This window comes from Cyclopterus lumpus, chromosome 11, assembly GCF_009769545.1.
Source record: "Cyclopterus lumpus isolate fCycLum1 chromosome 11, fCycLum1.pri, whole genome shotgun sequence".
Lineage (NCBI taxonomy): Eukaryota > Metazoa > Chordata > Actinopteri > Perciformes > Cyclopteridae > Cyclopterus > Cyclopterus lumpus.
In genome coordinates this window covers 1,751,770-1,774,151 of record NC_046976.1, presented here as the reverse complement: position 1 = coordinate 1,774,151, position 22,382 = coordinate 1,751,770, and the positions used below count along the sequence as shown (strand labels likewise).

At 42.1% G+C, this 22,382-nt stretch overlaps 1 protein-coding gene across 7 annotated transcripts in view; it reads right to left on the bottom strand.

The window, feature by feature from the left end:
• phf14 (PHD finger protein 14) overlaps positions 1-22,111 on the bottom strand; it is an 82,183-nt gene extending 60,072 nt beyond the window's left edge. For 4 of the 7 annotated variants that reach the window (XM_034545266.1, XM_034545268.1, XM_034545270.1 and 1 more), the window contains exons 1-11: positions 22,005-22,111; positions 19,498-19,608; positions 18,551-19,377; positions 17,494-17,626; positions 11,292-11,451; positions 10,416-10,527; positions 9,268-9,405; positions 7,997-8,143; positions 7,551-7,821; positions 6,422-6,528; positions 2,787-2,882 (exon numbers count right to left, since the gene is read on the bottom strand). In XM_034545266.1, coding sequence (XP_034401157.1) covers positions 2,787-2,882; positions 6,422-6,528; positions 7,551-7,821; positions 7,997-8,143; positions 9,268-9,405; positions 10,416-10,527; positions 11,292-11,451; positions 17,494-17,626; positions 18,551-19,377; positions 19,498-19,608; position 22,005 — 2,103 coding nt within the window. In that variant the 5' untranslated portion in view covers positions 22,006-22,111. Of the gene's footprint in view, positions 1-2,786; positions 2,883-6,421; positions 6,529-7,550; positions 7,822-7,996; positions 8,144-9,267; positions 9,406-10,415; positions 10,528-11,291; positions 11,452-17,493; positions 17,636-18,550; positions 19,378-19,497; positions 19,609-22,004 lie in introns of all 7 variants that reach the window. The other 3 variants (XM_034545264.1, XM_034545267.1, XM_034545269.1) reach the window with 1 other exon arrangement.
• Positions 22,112-22,382: the final 271 nt, after the last annotated feature.

Below are 22,382 nucleotides of genomic sequence, written 5' to 3'. Positions count from 1 at the left end.
ATATTACATTAAAATAAATTAAACATATATGTGTTTTGTAAAATCACAGATTATTATTCAATATTGAAAATAATATTTCTGATCCGTTATAATGAATACATTATCTTTTACTAACACTCAGCTTCAACTTCATTTAGAGACCGGTATCTATTCCTTTTGGTTTTATAAAATCCATTTAATTTCATGCAATACTGTGCTTGTAACTGTTGTGCAATTCCTGTTCATATTGTTTCATAATCACATTTCATTATAATATATAATTCACTATAATATATCATTCCAGTTTGTAGATAATATAATGATGTTGTGGTACAGCATGCTGAGGTTAGTTCAGGAGTTTCTCTTCAGTATCAGTGAACCTGACAATGAACTTATTTCATTCTCTCTCTCTTTGCCTTTTTGGTTTCAAGCTTATAGCAGAGAACGCAACCACAACTAATATACACTTCGACTCTCGTGACTCAGAGACCAAATGATTTATTGAGGATTGTTTTAGTGCAGCTATGCACTCCAAGGCCAAGGCCTCCAAAGGTTGCTGGGGGAAATAGTGGAAGTGTGCACTGCGGGAGGAAAGCACACAAATACATGGTTTCAGCCGTCGTCAGAGACAGTCTGGGTCTCTCGGTCGCCCTCACTGCCCCGTGGAACCACTTTCAGTCCGGAAGGCAGACACACTCACCACAGTTAAGACTTTCCTCTTTGATTACACACAGTCAGGCCCAGACTGCAGGCGGACTTCCAAATGGTTGTGCCTCCTGTAGTAGCTCTACCTGAAACCTGCTGCTACTATTATTATTATTAGAAGTCACATTACTATTACTGTTTTTGTTATTGTTATTATTCCATTATATCTACTGCTGCTGTTAATATTAGTATATTAATAATAATATATGTGTTTTTTTATTCTGCTATTATTAGTGCTGCTACTGCTATTGCTTCTGTCACTATACGTATCACTTCTATCATATGGATGGGCCATGTTATAATTGTGTCATGTTGTTCATTCTGTACATGACACATATCACACTTCTGTCCATTCTGGGAGAGGGATCCCTCCTCTGTAGCTCTCCCTGAGGTGCCTTCCTTTTTCTCCCATGAATGTGAGATGATGTGAGGTCCTGGGACAGGGATGTCGTATGTGTACAGATTGTAAAGCCCTCTGAGGCAAATTAGTGATTTTCGGTTGCTGATACAACATGCATATCTGGTTTCAGGACAAGTTGGCAATTATATTTCCGTTGATGAACACTAAACTGGACTACACTGTAACACTTATCCCAGTTATAATATCTGCTGCCCAGTAGCCGTTTGTGCCTTATGGCATTTTAAAGTGGCTGGTGGCAAATGTCTTGTGAGTGCTCTCTTGTGAAGTTGCCAGGAGCATCAGGGACAAAAGCTCTGACTGTGAACTGGAAGAGGGATGAGAGTCCCGGTTGGGGACATCAATAATTTCTGCAAATGCACGGGCAGGATGACAAATAGGAGATGAAAATGTGTCAGATAGATGACACAAAAGCATGCAGTGCTGTGACTGATGTTGCTACTTAAATCGTACGTGTTCATAATTAGGTGATTTATGGTGGTCGTTGCAGATTCACTGCCAGCTCCTGTCCATTCTGCTGCCTCACCCCCGCATTAGCATCGTGTAGCCATTTATCCACACGGCTCATACTCACAACGACCATACTTTTAACAAGGCTTTTTATGGCTTTAGCTGGTATTCATATACATAAAAACCCTGAAGGAGTGCCAGGCACTGCAGTGGAAATGCTGAATAATAGTTGTAAGTAATGGGTCAGAGTTAACAGCTTCCTCTGATCCTAGAGGTCAAAGAAACTCGTAATTGCTGTGAGTGACTAGAAAATACTTCCCAAAGAAATCATGGACAACCAAAAATGCATAAGAAGCCATAGGTATTATCCACATCCCGTATTATTCCTGGAAAGCGGAGGGACAGTCCTACAAACGCAAAAGTCTGAGTGTGGGAGTGAGCGAGGGATTAAGTCGCACCATTAAGGCTGTATTGCCTTAAAAGCAGCTTTGAGATGTTGAAGAGTGACTTGTGGGAAAGGACACAACTGTGTTGTTGATGTGATGTATATATATATATATATATATATATATATATATATATATATATATATATATATATTTTATTCTGATTAATCTGATCATATATTTCATAATGTATATTTTCCATTAAACCCTTTTGGGTACCATATTTGTGTGCCAAAAAGTGTTAACCAAACAGATTGACTTCAGAGACAGGAGTGTTGGGCTGATGCTGCTATGTTATCACCATATATACCTGAATGCTGCAGGAGTCACAGGAATACTGGATGTAAACTCAAGTTTTAGCCAGTCCCCCCAAAGAAAAAAAACTAAGCTTTCAGTCTATTTTTGTAGATTGCAGTTCACATTCATTAAAAAACCCATCAGCCATAGTGGCACATCTTGGCAATTGGTTACCATAGGAACGGGAAGCGGGAGACGGCTTTTACTTCCCCACAGTCAGGTTTGACTTCATGGCGAATGGCAGGTCAATCAGTTAGTGCAAAGTGAAAGGATATTTATAAAAAGCAGGGTTATTACAGACTGCAGTCACCCCACTGTTGGCCGTGTGGGTTGCTAGTCCCAATTTGATTAACTCTCCATCACAAATCACTGCTACGCAAAAAAATTAATTCTACAAACGGGCGTATTCTGTACACGTTCTCAACAGCTGATCTGTGCGTGGAGAGCAGGACAGGAAAGGGGGAGCAGGGTGTGTGAAGAGGCAGTGATACCTGGCCCAGGATGCCTCCCAGCAGAGTCCACATGGCCTGGCCGTCACTCCGCAGCTCTCCGTTCACATTGAGCAGCTCCTTCAGGGAGTCGCAGAGCTGCAGGAGGAGAGAGGAGACAACACCACGACTTACACACTCACATTTTATTAAGCATATCAAAGCAGATCATTGTACACTCACATATATATATATATATGTATCTATGTAATGTTTATGGACCAATTATGCACCAATGCACTTATTGTAAGCCGCTTTGGATAAAAGGGTCAGCTAAATGACATGTAATGTAATGTAAAAATGGTATGTCCTGTGTCCTGAGGTAGCAGTTAACCCTTACAGCTACTGTGTAATATAAATATATATATACACAGTAAGGGTTTTAACTGCTGCCTCAGCACACAGGACATACCATGTCCATAATTGGTCCATAAACATTACAGAGAGCGTAAAAGTCACATTTTGTGTGGCTGCAGTTGGCCGAGGCGTCCACACACAGACCTCTCCAAAACACCTTTTATGTATGTTAACTTTATCCTCCTTCCCTTTGATGAGTCTTATGTTCACATGCCTCTGAATATCATGTGTGTGTAAATTATTTAATTTATTACATGCTTTTCATTTTAATAGCCTTTTGTGAATTTTCTCATAGACTAGATTAGTTAGAATGTGCACAGTTGCACCAAAGGTTAATGTTCATATCTGCAAGAGTTGGGCGTTGTGTCACAAAGTCAACCTTGCACTGGGCTCTACTACTATATATCAGTCAAAGCCAGACTTGTAATTGTCTCCAAGGCCAAAGTCATGTAAGAGCAGCTCAGTCAATGCAATTAGCAACACACACTCCATTAATAACGTTTAACACGCACGGCAGACGACTGAACGCAACATTAACTCTTGTGACTTTTACTCCGCTGCTGTGTTCCCTTCCTCGTATTGACAGATGGACCGGCAGCCTCTACAGAGGTCACATGTTTGAGTGGAGATGAGAGAAAGGCTCACACGGGATGTCCCCACGCCATGTCTAATGTGGTGGTCCTGCACCAGATAACACAAGATAAGATGAACCTTATCCATAAGAAACCGAGGTCAGATGGCCGCCTACTTGGTAAAAGAATTACCAAACGACGCTTGAAATTCACAAATTGATTGTGTTCTATTTGACACATTCTCTCACATAATCGTGCACTTTAAACTGAACACACATAGCAGCACTGCTGATGCTGCTACACTGCAGAGACCTGGGTTGTACTGTGTGGTACATTGTTGTACAGTGTCGGCGATGTAGAACATCAGGAAAGCTGTATGCAGCGCTGTTCATAAAGTTTATTTAGCGCTTAAGAGACTCATGGATGTGTTCATTACATTCCCTGGCCATGTCCGAGTAAATGCAATAAAAGTTTTATATAGTCATCTCCACATACATGTGGATATATACACACATATATATACACATATATATATATATATATATATATATATATATATATATATATATATATATATATATATATATATATATATATATATATATATATATATATGTATACTGACATCTGGTTCAACTATCCTGATTACTGACATCTGGTTCAACTATCCTGATTACTGAAGTCTGGTTCAACTATCCTGAGTACTGAAGTCTGGTTCAACTATCCTGATTACTGACATCTGGTTCAACTATCCTGATTACTGACATCTGGTTCAACTATCCTGAGTACTGAAGTCTGGTTCAACTATCCTGAGTACTGAAGTCTGGTTCAACTATCCTGAGTACTGAAATCTGGTTCAACTATCCTGAGTACTGAAGTCTGGTTCAACTATCCTGATTACTGAAGTCTGGTTCAACTATCCTGAGTACTGAAGTCTGGTTCAACTATCCTGAGTACTGAAGTCTGGTTCAACTATCCTGAGTACTGAAATCTGGTTCAACTATCCTGAGTACTGAAGTCTGGTTCAACTATCCTGATTACTGACATCTGGTTCAACTATCCTGATTACTGACATCTGGTTCAACTATCCTGATTACTGAAGTCTGGTTCAACTATCCTGAGTACTGAAGTCTGGTTCAACTATCTTGAGTACTGAAGTCTGGTTCAACTATCCTGATTACTGAAGTCTGGTTCAACTATCCTGAGTACTGAAGTCTGGTTCAACTATCCTGAGTACTGAAGTCTGGTTCAACTATCCTGAGTACTGAAGTCTGGTTCAACTATCCTGAGTACTGAAGTCTGGTTCAACTAGTCTGGTTCAACTATCCTGAGTACTGACGTCTGGTTCAACTAGTCTGGTTCAACTATTCTGAGTACTGAAGTCTGGTTCAACTATCCTGAGTACTGAAGTCTGGTTCAACTATCCTGAGTACTGAAGTCTGGTTCAACTATCCTGAGTACTGACGTCTGGTTCAACTAGTCTGGTTCAACTATTCTGAGTACTGACGTCTGGTTCAACTAGTCTGGTTCAACTATCCTGAGTACTGAAGTCTGGTTCAACTATCCTGAGTACTGAAGTCTGGTTCAACTATCCTGAGTACTGAAGTCTGGTTCAACTATCCTGATTACTGAAGTCTGGTTCAACTATCCTGATTACTGAAGTCTGGTTCAACTATCCTGTGAACTGAAGTCTGGTTCAACTATCCTGATTACTGAAGTCTGGTTCAACTATCCTGATTACTGAAGTCTGGTTCAACTATCCTGTGAACTGACGTCTGGCTCAAATTAACGAGATTGTTTGAGCGCGGATCAGCCTTTGAGAAACCCAGATAGCCTGATTTCAATCATTGGGTTAATTTAAGCTGGATAATAGGACATCTGATTGACTTAGTTGAACCACGTACGAGAAATAGGGCCCAGCAACACTACAGGTAACAACACTATTAAAAACTCACTCAGGGCCCGGTTCAAATGATCTATAGCGAATAGTCTAAAGTGCATAAAGCATGTACAAGTGTATTGAACAAGTCTATTTAGCAATGACAGTTGTGCTGATAATATTCATGCAGGCAGGTGTGCAGTTAGTACCAGTGTGGGCTCCAAGAAAGCTTTGACGGCTTAGCAAAGTCACTTTAGAGTAGAGATATGCGTGTTCCCCTCAGGATGAACAACTTCAGTGATCCCCTAAATAATCCTCCAGCACCTTCATCAGGTTAACATTTAAATGTTTCCAATAGTTTGTTTGTCAAACATTAGCATGCTAACAAACTAAGATTGTGATATTGGCATCACCATCAACACATAACTGCTAGCATGGCTGTAAATTCTTGCTAGAGTTTTCACCATGATTTTTTTTGCATTATATGTCTTTTAATCAGCTGTTACTTGAATAACATTAAAACCCTTTACAAAATATAAATAACCTCAAATAAAACACCTGAAAGATAACAGAGCAATATACTTCAAGAGACACTTTTTCTTTAGCTTGATTTTTGAATGACACTGGTGGGTGGAGCCTATTTCACCTGTACCAGGTGTTATCCTGAGGGGATCATTATTTGTTCATATAGTCTTGTTTGTGTAGTAACTGGTGTCGGAATAACTGCCTCACAATTGTGCATATCTCACTACAATATTGAATGAGTTAGAGCTAAACTTCATGCAGCAGAAATGGCCCATAACTCTGGGGGTTAGGGTCGTGTTGCTCACCTTGTTGTACTCCACGTGCAGTTTTTCTTGCTCGCTCTCCAGCTTGTCTTTTAAGTTCTTCTGTTCAGAGATGTTGTCCTGGATCTGGATCATTCGCATGTTTCGCTCTGAATGTCAATTGGACAAAAATCAATAGCACGATCACAATCTATATATACAGGAAAACGCACATGAGAGAGTGTACTGATGGCAGATAGGCCCTCTGCTGCAGGCTAATGGAGTATGCTCTCAAGGTTACTGGCGTGGCATCTCACACATCTGGCATCACAATCGTTTATTTGGGGAGAGAAAAAATGCTTTTACACAGCATTCCCACAATAAATATAAGGGATAGTTTGGGTGTTTTGGAGTTGGGTTGTACGAGGTTCTTATCCAGAGTCAGTGTATTACCCAGAAGATTGCAATCGGGCACGCCCTGAATTTGGAGAAACCCAGTACTCCTGCTCGTTTATCCAAACTGGGGGTGTGCCGACCGCCGTCTACTGTAGGTTATCCACTGACTATGTATATGTACCTCACAAAACTTCAAAACAGCCAAACTAAGCCTTTAACCATCCTGTATACAATATGGAGATAAATGCAAAACCCTTTTGAGCTTTGTTCAAATTACAATCGTGACACTGGACTTCATTTTGCACTTTGGATCTAAAAAATTCCTAGAAGTTTCCCACTTTAAAATGTTGTTAATGCCCAAAATGCATATCCATGAATTTAAGTGCACAGAGCACGTGGACAGCCAGAAGAGGGACTGTCAGCGAACTTTCAGATAAGCATCACGTTTTAAGCTCTTCCTCAGGGAGCTCTGAAGGAGAACGGAGGAGGAAAAGAGTGCTGCTAGTGTCGCTGCTGCTTGTTGAATACAGGCGGTTTGACTACTGTGCATGCGCATGTCCCAATGTCGATGCTGGAATCATATATTGTGCAGCCCTCCTATAAAGTAAGAATGGCAGGAAAATGGTTAATCAACTGATTCTAAAACTGATCAGATAACTAGTATGTGGAAATACTCTCCACTAGCATTACTAGTAATTTTTTTAAATGTCCCTTTTAAAGACTTACATTTCTGCAATCTGTGAGGAAAAGACACAACACCCATGCAGTGACTGGAGCGGAATACGAGTTTCCTCACCCAGGTAGTAGTTGACGAAGTCTGCTGTGAGGGCGGGCTGCTTATGCTTCCTGCGTCCGTCCAGGCTGGCGTTGGCGTCGGACGTGTCCACGGGGAAAATGTCGGTGCTGATGCCCATCAGCTCCGCTTTCCTCATCAGCTTCCTGATGGCTGAGGCACTAGAGGTCAGGGGTCGCGGCAGCTTCTCCCGGGGCACCCACGCCTGAGGCCGAGTGTTCCTGGACAGCTCTGCTTTTGCCCTGTATTGCTGCAGGCGGGTAGTGATTCGGGCCTGTGGTGGGATGTACACATGTTCACATACAGCTGTATACCGCTAAATTATATTCCAGGCCTACACCAATCATCAGCAGATCTTCTTTTCTTTGTAAAGTCATACGAGCACATTTGGACGGAGGTACAAACACACAGGTTTAAACGCTGTTGTGACATGAATAAAACAACATCACCTGGGCTTCAGGAGTGAGCTGTTTCTCTCTCTCCTGCAGGGAGACTTTGCAGTACGACTGTAAAGCCAGATAATTCTTCCTTTTCCACTTCCTGTCAAAGCGGTCAGCGTGCTGTTTGCAGTACGCAAAAAACGGATCGGCAATATCCTGAGGAAGCAGAAACATGTGCATGCATTAACAGTTGTAACCGTGACTCAATACCCCACCTGATGATCAACTCACACTTTAGAGCTGGACAGAAGGTCACCTCTTTACATTCAAAGCTTCTATTGAGGTTTTGGTCACAGTGAAGATGTTTTTTAAAAGGCTAAACGCCAACAAACATGGATTGAAGCAGAATTTTTGTTAGATTAAAACCCATTGTGAATTTAAGAAACACCTATCTTGGGTGACTGTGGCTCCACTAGCCCATGTCGATGTGGACAAGACACTTAACCTCCAAATGTACCTCCCGTAGCTGTGCCGACGGTGTATGAATGTGTGTGTGAATGTTAGTTAGTCCTGGTGTGTGGTGGAACCGTAGCTCCTCCCATCAGGGTGTGAATGATGTCATGTAGTGACTAGAAAAGCGCTTTACAAGTACAGTCCATTTACCATTTACCATCTTTTTTCAATAGACTTTACAACACTCTGGTGATTATTAGTAATGCATGTATCACACAATCCTATGCAACCACCACTGGAATCCAATTTTCTAAATTGTATAATACTAATACAATATGTGTGTACCCTGATCTTTCTCTGCATCTGTGCAGAAATACCAGGTTTAAAAACTATAAATAGACATGCAAAGAGAAAAAAGACTGCACCGCATTCAAATTTGATTTAGAATTTCAATGTCAACATTATGAATGAAGCATCAAAGCTTTGAACTATTCGGTAGAGCCACATCTCCTTAAGCCAAAATATGTTCACTATCTGAGCTAAAAAAAAACCTTTGTTTAGTTGATCATACGAAGAAATAAAACATCGTTATAGTTTTGTAAACTTTGTAAGTTGTATGTAAACTGTAAGTCATACGTAAATTGTAAATATGGTAATTGAGGAACTTAACCTTGGCCATGTGGTGTGATGAGAACGCAGACAAGCGGTTGTACAACATTTACAGTGCTAGTCTTTACTTGTGTTTGGTGTGTTGTGCCTGCCTTATAAAACCTCAACTCTTTAAATATGGCTTCAATCGGGTTTTCTAACCTTGACAGTTGCCAAGCAACACAATAGCGTAAATGTCAATTTTAGTCTTTGACCCTTTAGAAAAGTGAAGAACTCACCTCCTCTGCTGCAGCCTCAGACAGGAGCCCCTCCCTCTGTGCACAGGTGACATGGAAGTAGGAGCGACACATTCCTGCATCGCAGCTGATGCAAACACCGGTCCGGGCAAAGCGTGCGTCCTCACAGAAACTGCACTCCTAAAGGCAACAGAAGACAACAGGGAGACGTCAGGATGGAGCTGCAGCGAGGAGAAAAACAACACCGGTCTCTTTTAGCCCATCACCACATAGGTTGCTTTCCTACTATATTTAGCTAAAGGCCTTTTTAAAGGGGTTCTGTAAGATAAGCACTTATCTAACGAATGAATGATTCAATTGTAGCTGTTTTGATTTCAGATATTGTGCATGCACTGTCACTCAAAATTAAAATGAACAGGGCCATTATTAGATATTAGTAACACCGAGCGTTTTTCTACAATGACAAGTCCAAATGTCTTCTGTGAGAAAGGCCTACTATTACACTTACTGACATGTCAAAACGCAACTATCTCCAGCTTTTCCACTTCAACCGACATTTCAAGGGAAAATTGACAAAAGAGGTTTTTCATCGCTCCCAAATAAACATTTCAACTGCTTTCATCTTTAACTTCATCTCATTCTTCTGAGTTCAACTGTGTTCAGTGATTTGAAGTGTTTTTAGCACTTCCACTTCACCCACTATGGAAGCCAAATGTGGTAAAAAGAAATGGATCCTCTAAGTCGCTATCATGAAATTATGACGTTGTATCTCAAAGTAACAAGAAACACTCAAAATAATGACTTGATGTCTGAAAATGAAAAAAAAAAAAATTATCAAGATATAAACCTAATATCTAAAAATAACGAGTACACACATATATCTATATAATAACTTGCATGATCAGAAATGGGTTCCCTTATCTGAGGCTTCAGATCACTGATGTCATTGCTTGTACATCTATTGACACCTTCCTGTAAACCTCCACTTTAACTCTTGAAACCCTTTTAGTGCTCAAACTAGTTCTAGTGGACAATGACTAAGCAGGAACGATGAAACATAATCAATATATTTGGATAAACAATCATGATACACTAATCAAAAACAAAGTGGCCCCCGCAAAATGCGAAACATGTGACATGAACATGAATGTATAATCCCGCCTGCATAAATATGGTAAAAGAGTACTTGCCTTGGCCCCGTATTTTGAATAATTCATCTCTGTGAGCGTCACTGGTCGTAGTTTATCGATGTCTCCAAATGCTACGCCGGGAACATAAAGTGCACAGACCACATGCACCCATCTAAAAATGAAGAGGAACAAAGTCTAATGGGTCGATCAACAGAAAAACAACTAAAACACATTAGTATGAAAACCTTGAAAATGTCATAATTTAAAATATATTGATTTCCGGTCACTGATTTCAAGCGACGCCATCAAATTGATTACAATCCATGGCTGTGGTTATTTAGCATTTAGTACAGTGGATTAGTGCAGACAATAAGAAGCTTCGTATCGTGAAAATGGCTGCAGTTAGTTGCTCACACACTTCAAAAAGAAATGGATTCATAGATTTATGTAGCCCCAGACTCTAGCTGTGGTTGGTGTGACACAATTTCAAATGCGGACTTTGGGGAAGAGAATCCGAAGTCCAATATAAAGATATCCATCTCTAGCAAGCAACCGCTTCACAGTTTAATTTGCTGTGTTTTTCATGCTCTAGTGAAGTAGTAAATTCGGGTGCAGCCTGGCTGAGGAGCACTATCAGCGATAACGTGGCTGAAGTCGCCACGCTTCACATAACACACTCTTTTCTCTCACTCCTTTTCTTTCTCTATCTCTTCTCCTCCCTCCATCCTCTTCTCTCGTTCCTCTGACAGTTCTCTCTCGCGCCTCCTTAATCCAACTTATTTTTCTCTCCACTGCTGAGTACACTGTATGTGCAATTTAGCTTGTACATATATCGCCTTGAGCATTTCAAGCAGCTGAGGTCATTGGGCATTATTCCACTCGCTGCCTCTCGTAAATGGCAGCCGACCACCGGGTCAATGTGTTATTGTATCCCACCTCCCGGCGTCCGTCTCTTTGAAGATGCCGTCCTGGTTGGGGCACAGCTCACAGCTGGGAGTCACTCCGTTCTTGCAGGCGTCACAGAACCACGGCTCTGTCGAATTCTCTGAGGCAGAGCTCATGATGGAGTCGCTCTCGCCGTCCACGCCGTAACATCCTGGAAACACAGGAAAGGATTGTCGGTATGGCTGTATTGATGATGTGACTACTGCATCCACTGAGGACATGCAGGCCTGTGAGCTTGCAGTAATTAAAAGACCAATGATTAAAAGTAAGTTAGAAAGGGAAGGAGGGTTGTAGGCAAGCCAAGGGTTCATCTAGAATATCAAAACCTCTTTAAAAAACTGGCAATGAATTGTTGGTATTAACCCCTCGTGGTACTAGAAGTGTGCAAAATAGAAAGACAAGACGGTAAGCTCAAAGATAAAATAGGGAGTGGGTCTAAAAAGTAAGTAAACTGTGATGATTGTTTTCCATAAAGAAATGGGGGTAATCATTTTACTGTTCACACTAGTTGTCTCTTCCAAAACAGATAACCTGAAGGCTAACAACCTTGACAACCTCTCCAACCACCTGACTGTTCATCTTTCTTGTCAGACAATAAACAAAGTAATCACCAGACATGATGACCAAATCTACAAAAATAAGAACTAGGTGGTGATGAAATGGAATTCAGGTAAGAAACATAGAAGTGGAAGAAATATTGGATAAAAAAAACATTTTGTTGTTATAAGTTGGTCTATCACAACTCGTATGGAGCAAGAACATTATTTATCACAATCAGAAACGACTAATATCCATATATATACCTCTCTAGAGCCTCTGTGTTCGCTGCTCTGAGATCTGTCCTGAGCCAGAGATACTACATTGCTAGACTGTATGTCCTGTCTTCAATTGACTCAAATGATTGGACACTGAACAAGTGTCAATATTGTTGATTGAAATATTGGTCAATAATTGTATAATATGTGTCCTCCTGTGGTTTGCTCTTGTAACAGTCTGGGAACCAATTTGAAGACAAAAAGTATGAAATTAAAAATATTAAATAGACCTGGTTTGCTCTGGTTTCAAAGCTGTCAATCTACTGGGACTCTGCAGCACCACAAATTGAACATTTGATGTAAAAATATGCCCCAGAGAAGAACGAAGATGCGAAAGAATTTTAATGTTGCCTTCTTAATTTTCTGAGGTTGCCTAAACAATTACTTGGCTGATGTGGTTTCTATGGCAGCTATTACACCAGGCAGACGTGCTCTTCACTACCAATGAGGGCAGCAATCAGTACTCTGCCTCCGCTGGGGAGATAACACTAACTCCTAATTCAGTCAACCAGCCTTCGGGCTTTTTGAGCAATGGGAAAGACTCACAAATCAAAAGCTCAATGTTCTGCATGCCCGTCACTGTGTGGCACTCCGGGGAGTCGGGAGTCCATCGAAAGCAAACACGGTTTATTCAGCTCTGTACTTTGTTCGGTGGGTGCATGTCCTTTTCTGATTGCGAGACCTTTGCTGTGTGTCATGGTGAATCACTCATTTTGAATTCTGCTCTACACACGCTGGAGTGCTATATCTTGCGTTTTTACAAGCCACTGGGTTTGGTTTCAGAGGCCGGATACACCAGTCAAGCTTCTGATTATTACACTTGTGCAATTAAGTCACAGCTGGAAAGTGCCCTGACCTTCAAAATGGGCTAACTACCCGAGATGTCACCGTAACTCCTGCCTATTTTTCTACCTCCATTTTCCTCCACAGCAGGTGGCAAGGAGGCTAAATCCTGCCAGCTCCAATATATCTCTACTCAACGTTTATTTTCTTAAAGAAAGAGGTATTACTGGAGTAACTGTGGCAACAGTTGGGCCCTTCATCCTTACTGATTGGGCTCTGAACCGTGGAACTGGGGGTTGTGAACGACCACTATGCTGGTTTAACCGACTTATGGCTGAACCGTGGCACAAATCTTCGGTGTTCCTTTTGAACTGAGATACAAAGCTCAGACTGTTAAGCCACGGGTTGCTGGCTAATAGGAGCTAAGCTGACAAAAAGTGATGACTACTGGATATCTTCATAATCCCTGAAGGAAAGATTATCCTTGTCAGAAATGACGAGCTTGGCAAGAAAAAAAAAAAGGGGCAAGGTAGAGTTGACTGAACCAGGAACAGTACTTTTTAGATTAGTAGATTTAATAGAAACAACTGTTTTCTTGCCTTCGACAAAAGCCACCTTGTTGTGGTTGCATCCAGCAGTGAGAATTAATATAAAAGGCAGTAAAGACAATGTAGGGGTGTTCCCATGGGTGGTGTTCCCATGAGATGATGAGATGATGAGAGTTTTGCAGCAGTCCGCCAGTATCCATCTATCCATCTGCTTGCCATATAATGCAGATGAATGAGTGACCGATTAAAAGAAAAAAACGAATGAGTGGAGAAAGATAATGAATGCAGACGTTTCCATACAGGGCACGAGGGTCACAACTGGTTGATGACTGGTAGTTATAAATTAGTTTCCATGTAAATTGTAAAAAAAAAAAATGTGCCAAAGAGACAACTGAAGTGTATCCAAAGCCTGTTTGTTAGATATTTTAAGTGGTTTTACAGATGTTTAAGTTTATGTTTGGAGTTCAGTGCTACAGCCTCAGGTTAGGGAAGTCAGAAAGTATTAAGAGGCACGTGGTTGGTTTATGTTTTTCCATGGGGTTTGTTGACAAATCCCCCCCATGTGGCAAACAATGAGGCATCAATGAGTTGGAAATGCGATAATAACTATATTTAGGGTACATTGAACTCACATTTCAGTATAAAAGTCAACATCACTTTCACTGGATCAGAAGAGGATGACAGCTCGATGGTGATGAATTATTAACCTTTACCTTTACTACAGTAACCTATCATAGACGGGAGAAATGTGTTGCACTTAAATGATAAAATAAAGGTTCTGGATGTTCAGACTACTGAATAAAAAGAAAACTAGAAGCTTAACACATGACTATGTGGCAAAGGGGCCTTCTTTGGCATTTAGAGTCAAAGGCAAATAAAGGAAAAGGGAATTCTTGTGGTATGGTAATGATGTCTGCCTGAATGACTGGCGAGTGTGATAATCAAAAGGCAGGCTGGTGAAAACAGGACTCCTCTTCTGCTCACTCCAGCTTTTGATCTCTCACCCAGGTCGTGTGTGCCAACCTTTCATGTCGTCTGAGAGGCAAAGGTGGTGCAAAGAGAACAAAGAGAAGCAGTGAAATCGAGCAGCAAGACCGACTCGTATGACTCAAAGTCCTTCCTAGTTTGACCTTTTCCTAACCTTGAGATCTTTGTGATCTCTAAATTTGTGTTATGAGCACATCTTCATCCCCAGCATCAGACTATCAGACTCTCACCAAGTACTCAAATTAAAAAATAAAGCTGTCAACATAATGATTCTTAAATGTAGGCAGGATAGTTTTTGCATTATTTTTCTGTAGTTCCATTAATTATTTACTCTAGAGAATATGCCGTTGCAGTTAATACAGTATATTGCCCAGTGGAGGCACACAGGTAAAATTAAAGTTATCCTAGAGGTACTTTTAACTACATTTTAACCACAAAGATGACTGATTTCCTTTGAAAACATGTCTATTTTCTAGGATTCAGGAATTTTGAAAGATACGATTTGCTATATTAGAGGGAATGAATAGCATTCTCATTTTAGTGTGATTTGTGCAGGGATCTGTACCAAACCAAAAATAATATGTGTAGACCAGGACATATAACATCTAAAATGTTGTTGGCCTTATTGGGATTTTGATAACATCTTGATGAATTATGCAGCCCTATGTTCACATGTTCTAGTAAAACAGAGCCCATACCACCACTTACATTATCAGTCCTACACAATAAGTAGTTTACAGTGATGGTGAGTAAACAAAATCCTCCTTCAATATATTACTTTTTATATTACAATATATACTTTTCCACCACATGCAACCTATTCTTTCTGAATTACTCTTAGCTTCATCAGAAACTCTTCCACCAGGAGTAGGCTTGCCGGTGTTACCAGGGTTACGGCATTCACCGGTTAAATTACTTGACCACTGCCCTCACCGTCATTGTACATGTTTTCATAGAAATAAAACCAATTTAGTACATTTTCATGCATCAGCTCTCAAGTAAAAAAAACTCAAATTTGTAAAATTCTAAGCGTGCTACAATTGAAGCAGCAGAGTCGCGGCACGAAACAGGGTTCACTCATCAGGTCACGAGAGGAAGGAGAGATGACCGGCAAGACCGCGGCGCAACGTTTGGTGTCAGAGTGAAAAGCAAGAGCGCCGATTTGGCAACATTTCAGATGTAATAGGGAACCTGATAACGATAAAAACATGCACATAATCTAGTCTGTTTTGGAAGGAGCCAAAACAGATGGAGCCGGGAATATTTGTGAAAGCTTGACAAGGGAGACCAACGCACAGCCATCCAACGTTAGAGATCAAAGTAAGTGCTCCACAGACATTGGGCGTCACTGACGACCGTCTTCTTTTGTAAAACGTCCACTAATTGGTTGGTACATTGTGTGCTTTAAATATCAAGGATAAGATCATATGTCTTGACAAAAAAACTAAAACAGCTGAGCCACTGAATTCTACCTCTAATAGCACAATAGATCTATCCATTGTGAGGACAAGTACACATGCGCTCAAATTCGGTTTGCCAGAATGAAGTTCCGTATTCTACTGCCCAGACCATCCACGTCCTTGGAGAGGGAGATAGGAGGCTGGCCGCAAGTGCTGCCACTGCCTCCTCGCTCTCAGGCCTCTACTGCAAACCACTTAGTCTCCCTTCTGTGTCTTTTTCAGGGAGATTAAACATGTCTCAGAGGAAGAAAATATCAAGCAACCTAAAGAACAAGATAAAGTTAAGACCTACTCCTAATATCTCCTGTCTGACTATGGAGAATTTGTGATTAGGACGATTCCCACCCAACAGCGTGCACACGCTGTGTGTGTGTGTGTGTGTGTGTGTGTGTACACACACGTCATGAGAGGGTGCGTTAGGCTGTCTGAGATAATCCAACAAGTCCTGCTGCCTGAAGGCTGAACCCTGATACACAAGCCGATCACAGTGATGGTGGACCGTGTCCCGGTGTGAGTTTGTGTGATGTTGTGTGTTTTATGTGTGATGCGATTACAGGCATGTGAACTTGGGCTGATATGTAACCCAAGGAATGCCTGTATTTAGTGCTCAATATTTCATCACATTTGCAAAACATTTTTTTCACGTTTTTTAGGTCATAATAAAAAATTGTATTTGTTTTGCATTTGCCTCTCAGGGTGAAGTTCAATTCAATTCAGTTTATTTTGTATAGCCCAGAATCACAAATTACACATACGACATCCCTGTCCTCAGGAAAAACTCCCAAAAAACAGAAAAACCCTTTCAGAGGGAAGTGAAGTGAAGGGAAAGATGGCAACGCAGTGCAATAAGAGAAGTGCTCTACACTGTGCAATGTATTAGCACGTAACTTAAAACAAGGATGCTGGTTTTACGATTCAAGGTTTGGGTACGGCCCAACTGTCACTTCAAGCCATTATATTGGTATTAATGGAGCTCAAAATCAAAAATATGCACATTTTGCAATCTGTCTCATTTCCTAGTATCAACATGTAGGAACCTCCTCTCCCATTACCATATAGTTCTGCATGCGTGTCCAGTGTGTGTGTGTGTGTGTGTGTGTGTGTGTGTGTGTGTGTGTTTGGCGTCATTCTTTTATTATATTTTCAAAGATGGTCGCAGCTTTTGAGAGGCTGGATTCAGTGATGTCTGGCACTGTTGTTTTGTTTTTGTCTTCATTAACTGATAATCATTCAACTTCAAATCATTATCTGTCAAGTGACTGGACATTTAATAATAATCATATTTAATTACTTAAAATAATCAGTTCTAATTCATATATTCCTAATTAAAATAAGCATTTTGTTTAATAACAATGTTCTTGAGAAGCAGCTCTTCTCCGTCTGCCTTGCTTTGACTGGTGCCTTTAGATTAGCACAAGGGGAAATGAAGTCATAAATGAAGTCATTGAAAATGATGAGGGTCACATTGATCCACATCGCTTGGTCAGCCTTAACTATGACTGTCTGGGACACACCAATCAAAAAAAGATGAGCCACAGAGTCATCGATTGGGACAAATACCTCGACACACTTCTATGTTGGTCGAAGCTCAGCAGCCTACCTTCGTGCACCGTCACCCCACAGTTGTCACACTGGATGATCTCATCTGCGTCCTCGCTGTTGTCTCCCAGACAGACGCAGCAGATGAGGATGTGCTGAGTGCTCCAGGTTTGGGACCGGTCCAGCAAGGCATCCTGGGGAATCAGGAAACAGAGACACAGTAAAGCCACTTACCAACGTCCCCTCCTCCTCTGATCTGACCGTAGATCCACTAACTGACTGTTAGTAAATCCCATATACAATGCTCATGGACACTGTGCTAAGTCGATTAGAACAAAGGCAGAAATTATCCTGCAATCACGCTGATACCATCTAAACCTCTCATTGGATTATATGGTGACTTAGTGACTCATATTGTTGTTTGGTATTATGGAGCACCATACAAAGAAAGTAGCCAATGTGCAGACCAAATACCTAACTCATCCACAGTGGTTACTGAACTAGTACAATGAAGACTGCGTTTGCTTCAATGCTCAATAGTGTAGCAGCTCTCAATCAGCCCAAAGTCGGGTTCACAAGAATGTGTCCATAACCCCCCGCCCCCAAAAAGTTAACATCTTCCAACAAAATCCTTCATTTGAGTAAAGTTCAAATTGAAATTGAAATCCTGTTCAGAATAAAAACATTTTTTTAAATGATATATTTAAAAGCCCAAAAAAATTTTTTAGATGAATAAATGAGAAAAAAAAAAGATACAAATGTGCAATAAAGAACCAAGCTGATGAGGCGAGAGAAGTAATAGAATCCTATCCTAATGTGCAGCATATACATAATGATTTAAATGATTTGAATGCCAACGTTATGAGTGAAGCTATTTGGTACAGCCCAAAACTAAATAGTGGGAAATGTTTCTGGACTGCTATTCTGTGAATTTCAATGATAAAGCCATGTTCTCACACTGTAGAATGAACATTGCTCTATACAGTCGTTGTGGCTCAGCCGCCGTTCTTGAGAGGCGGCTGCATTTTACATAGTCAGACAGCCTCAGCTCTTCCCCACATTTTTCAATCTATGATGTGGAATCCCAAAAACGTCCTGGCACGAATAATGGCGCTCACCTCATTGCCTTTTCCCTGGGACACGCTGTCGTTAGTCAACTCTTCATCAAAAGCATTGGTGCTCTTAGTCTTCTTCTTGAGCTTCTTCATATCTTTGTCACTTTCACTGCTACTGTTGTTGTTGTTTTTTTCGCCATCACCGTCCTCCTTGTCATCGTCTTCATCATCATCATCATCGTCGTCCTCGTCGTCGTCGTCCTCATCCTCGTTATCGTCGTCCTCGTCATCATCCTCACTAGCACTGCCCCCGTCCTCCTCAGGCCCTCCTTTCTGAGCAGCTGCTTTGCCTTTCTTCTTCCCCGCCGTGGGTCTCCAGTCGTTGTCGTCCTCGCTGTCATAGTCGTCCATCTCGTTCAGTTCCTCCATCGTGGTGAAGTCCAGAAGTGGGCGATTCCTGCGGAAATTCCATTTCTTGGGCTCGGCCTGAGATTCCTCTGTGTTCGCACTGCCAAACCCGGATGTCGAGGTAGATTCAGTGCCGGCCCCTGCAGCGGGCTCCAGCTCCAGCTTCGGCTCGGGCTCAGGCTCCGTCTTTAGCTCCGCCTCCGGCTCTGGCGGAGGCTCGGGCTCCGCCGTCTTCTTGCTCTTGCGTCGGCTTTTGGGTGGGGTGGCGGTGGTGGTGTCTTTGGTGGAGCTGTCCGAGGAGGCCTGCTGTTTGGTCTTCCCTTCATCTTCAGTGCAGTTGTCGTCAGCAGCCAGGTCTTTGGCCTCCTCTTCGTCTATGCCATCGTCTGCAGAACCAGCGTCGTTGTCCTCGTCGCTCCCTGAACCCGCAGCGCTGGCTTTAGACCCTTCCTCGTCGCTGTTGTTGCCTGTGCCGTCCGACCCTGGGGGTTGTACACAATCATGGAAGCTTCAGTAGGCTTGCAACACATCCTACCTTTGAGAATCTTTAAATATGAAATATTACATAAGGCTGCTAGACATTACAAAAAGCCCATGCTTACCTGAAGCATCTCCCACTTCAAAGTCGCTGTCATCTGAGCTGTCATAATCCAAGGCATCTAAGAGGGAGGTAGCGAGGGGCTTCACCTGCCGGCGCTTCAGACTGCGGTCCACTGGGAAACAGGACAGAAACACACAGAAGCAAAGTTTGAGTGAGCAGGTAATTGGAGAAATCTCGACCACATGAAACCTGTTATTAAAGTGTTGCCTAAAGATGATTACTCCCACACATTATAAGAAGATACAGGCCCAACGCCTCCAATGGGTGATAATATGAAAACACTGTCAAAGGGAGATTAATCAAAGGAATATCAGTTCTGTCCTCCTTTACACATAAATGCATTCGGAGCCTTAACAAAATAGTACAGGTACAAATATAGCTAAAAGCATCAGGTTAGGGCTGAGGTTGGCCAGCGTGTTTTGTCATGATCCGTTTAGATGTAAATTATTTCAAAGCTTCATTGTTTTATTATATTTATGTTTTAAACTTTATCAGCATTATGCCTTTGTCTAAATGTATACAGATTAATCAAATAAGATTACAAGAACTTTAATTTATCCGACACAAACTTTCCATTGCAGCCTGGGATATTTGAGAAAACTCGGTTTTCAAGCACCACGCTTGAAAAGTAGAGACCATAGTGTGATCCTCAAGATCAAGTGCCATATAACAGACTCCTTTTCCGACCTCCACAACCCCGGAGAGATGCATCATGTGTGATCGGGCTGTATCGTGCTTTCATTTGAATCCACACTGTACTTTGTGGCACAGAGCGATGACGGAAAAGTAACTTCTAGTTTGCCTTCTTTTTTCACATGTAAAGAAATAGGGACAGCAAACAGCAACACGCGCACCCCAAAACAAATCCATTTGCAGCTTTAGTGGCATTAGTGGTGTATAGACATTGCGTTTCGAGTCAGAACCAGAACCAGACAACCCTGAAACATGAGTTGGTGCGTTCGGTTTTAGAGACGACGGCAAAGCTACTTAAGATGTTTGAAGACAATAACATCGCAAACAAACGCGCAAATAGTTCAACCGACGAAAAACTAGAACTGGAAATGTGTGAAGTATCCTGGTTGAACAGAAAAGGGTGAACACGCACGACATGTCAGTTTCTTTCCAAAAGGAATACTTCAACCACCAAGCGGGTGTGCGTTAGTGCAGACGTCAACTTGACTTTTTAAGACTTGTCTCACTCCTGCACAGGTGAGTTACTTGTTCGCCTGATGTGCTTTACATAGAAAGGTTATAGCGAAGATGTTTGGGAAGCAGGGAGCATTCTTTCTTTAACTTCCTCAGCAGCGTTTGCACCATCAGTGATCCCGACCAGCATTGGAAACGTATCAGAGCTGCACACACTAAAACAAGAGAGACACACCATCAGCACATGTCATCTGCCAGCTGAACACAAGTCGTGCCATTTATGAGTGGCCCACAGCGGGCTGTACCCTAATCAGTAGTGGCATGTCAGTAAGAACCAGTACGGGACAGTGGGACACACTATTGCCAGTAGAGCACGAGTGACATACTGTATTGTTTCCAAGCGCCATATGTCAGTGGAACAGACACACCAATAGTGATCATGATCCACGACCAAGAATCCATATGACAGTAAAACAAGAAGGGTGTCTCGGCATCGCTCTAACGGTCTTGTCTTTGGGTTCACCGGGACCGGAAGCTCAGCCTGCTCCATGTCGGGGCAGCTGAATGAAACGGCTTTGCCTGAATAAAACCCACAAGGGCTCTCGTTGCGCCGGGTCCCCGTTTCAGAAGAGGAGGGGCGGGAGGGGGGGGGTCTGGTTCTGCTCCTTCTTTGGAGGAAAAAGGCCCCACGACTGGTGTTTGTTGACATTCTGCAACCCTTAAAAACGAAGTCACAGCAGCGAAAGCAGGAACGCGACACGCGAGTTGAGTCGGGTTCGGCCAGGCAGCTTTAACCGGAGACGTTCTCTGGTGCTGAAGTTCGCTCGATGCCCCGAACCTCACGCGCACACTGCGTTTGATGTTAGCGTGGTGTTAGCAAACAAAGCGCTCTCGCTTAGCAGCGCAGCTTCTCTCTCGGCAAAAAACGTCTCCGCGTGCACAACAACGCCTCGCGGACACGACCGTTGAGAGAGTGTATCAGCCCACGTCCTCCTCTGCCAAGCGGAGTAGCTAACGGTGGCTAGCATTAGCTGTGGCCATTCGCGTCATATTACGGCATTGTCACACACAGACCTCTCCGTCGGCTCCGTGCAGATACAAGTATGACAGAGAAGTGTGAGAGCGTCCGGCCGGCCTAACGATGAAAGACCAAACAAAGAGGCAAAACTCTGCGCAGAGCAAATTAGCATTAGCATTATTAGCAACACCAGGCGCTAGTCACAAAGCACAGCTGGGCTAGCTAGCTTAGCCGGCTAGCTGATAATTAGGAGTTCGAGGCAACAAAACGCGTTGTTAAATCCAACTAAACGACATCGTGCTGAATCGTAGAGGGAAACGACAACGTGGGAAAGCAGCACTCACTTTGTAGTTCGTTTTTAATACAAGGAACAAGGCGGCTCTCCTTTTAGCAGCATGTTATGTGGACAATGGGAAACACAGCCGCTGTGACGTATAGACGACCGGAGGATGTTGCCATGGGGACACGTATGGGACAGATGAGGAGGAACGCCAAAGGACCGTTACGTTACGGACAAATGAATACACGAGAATGATGCCTAAATGAATAATAATCGTATTATTAAATAATCACTTAGAGATGAAATGCTGCTTTGGTATATAGGCATGTACTTCTTTCTATCTTTGGAAACACATATGTACAGCATAAGCATTAATTAAGACCATTTATAAAGCATTCAAAACCAAAACATGTTCGGCCCAAAAACAAAATATGTAAGATGT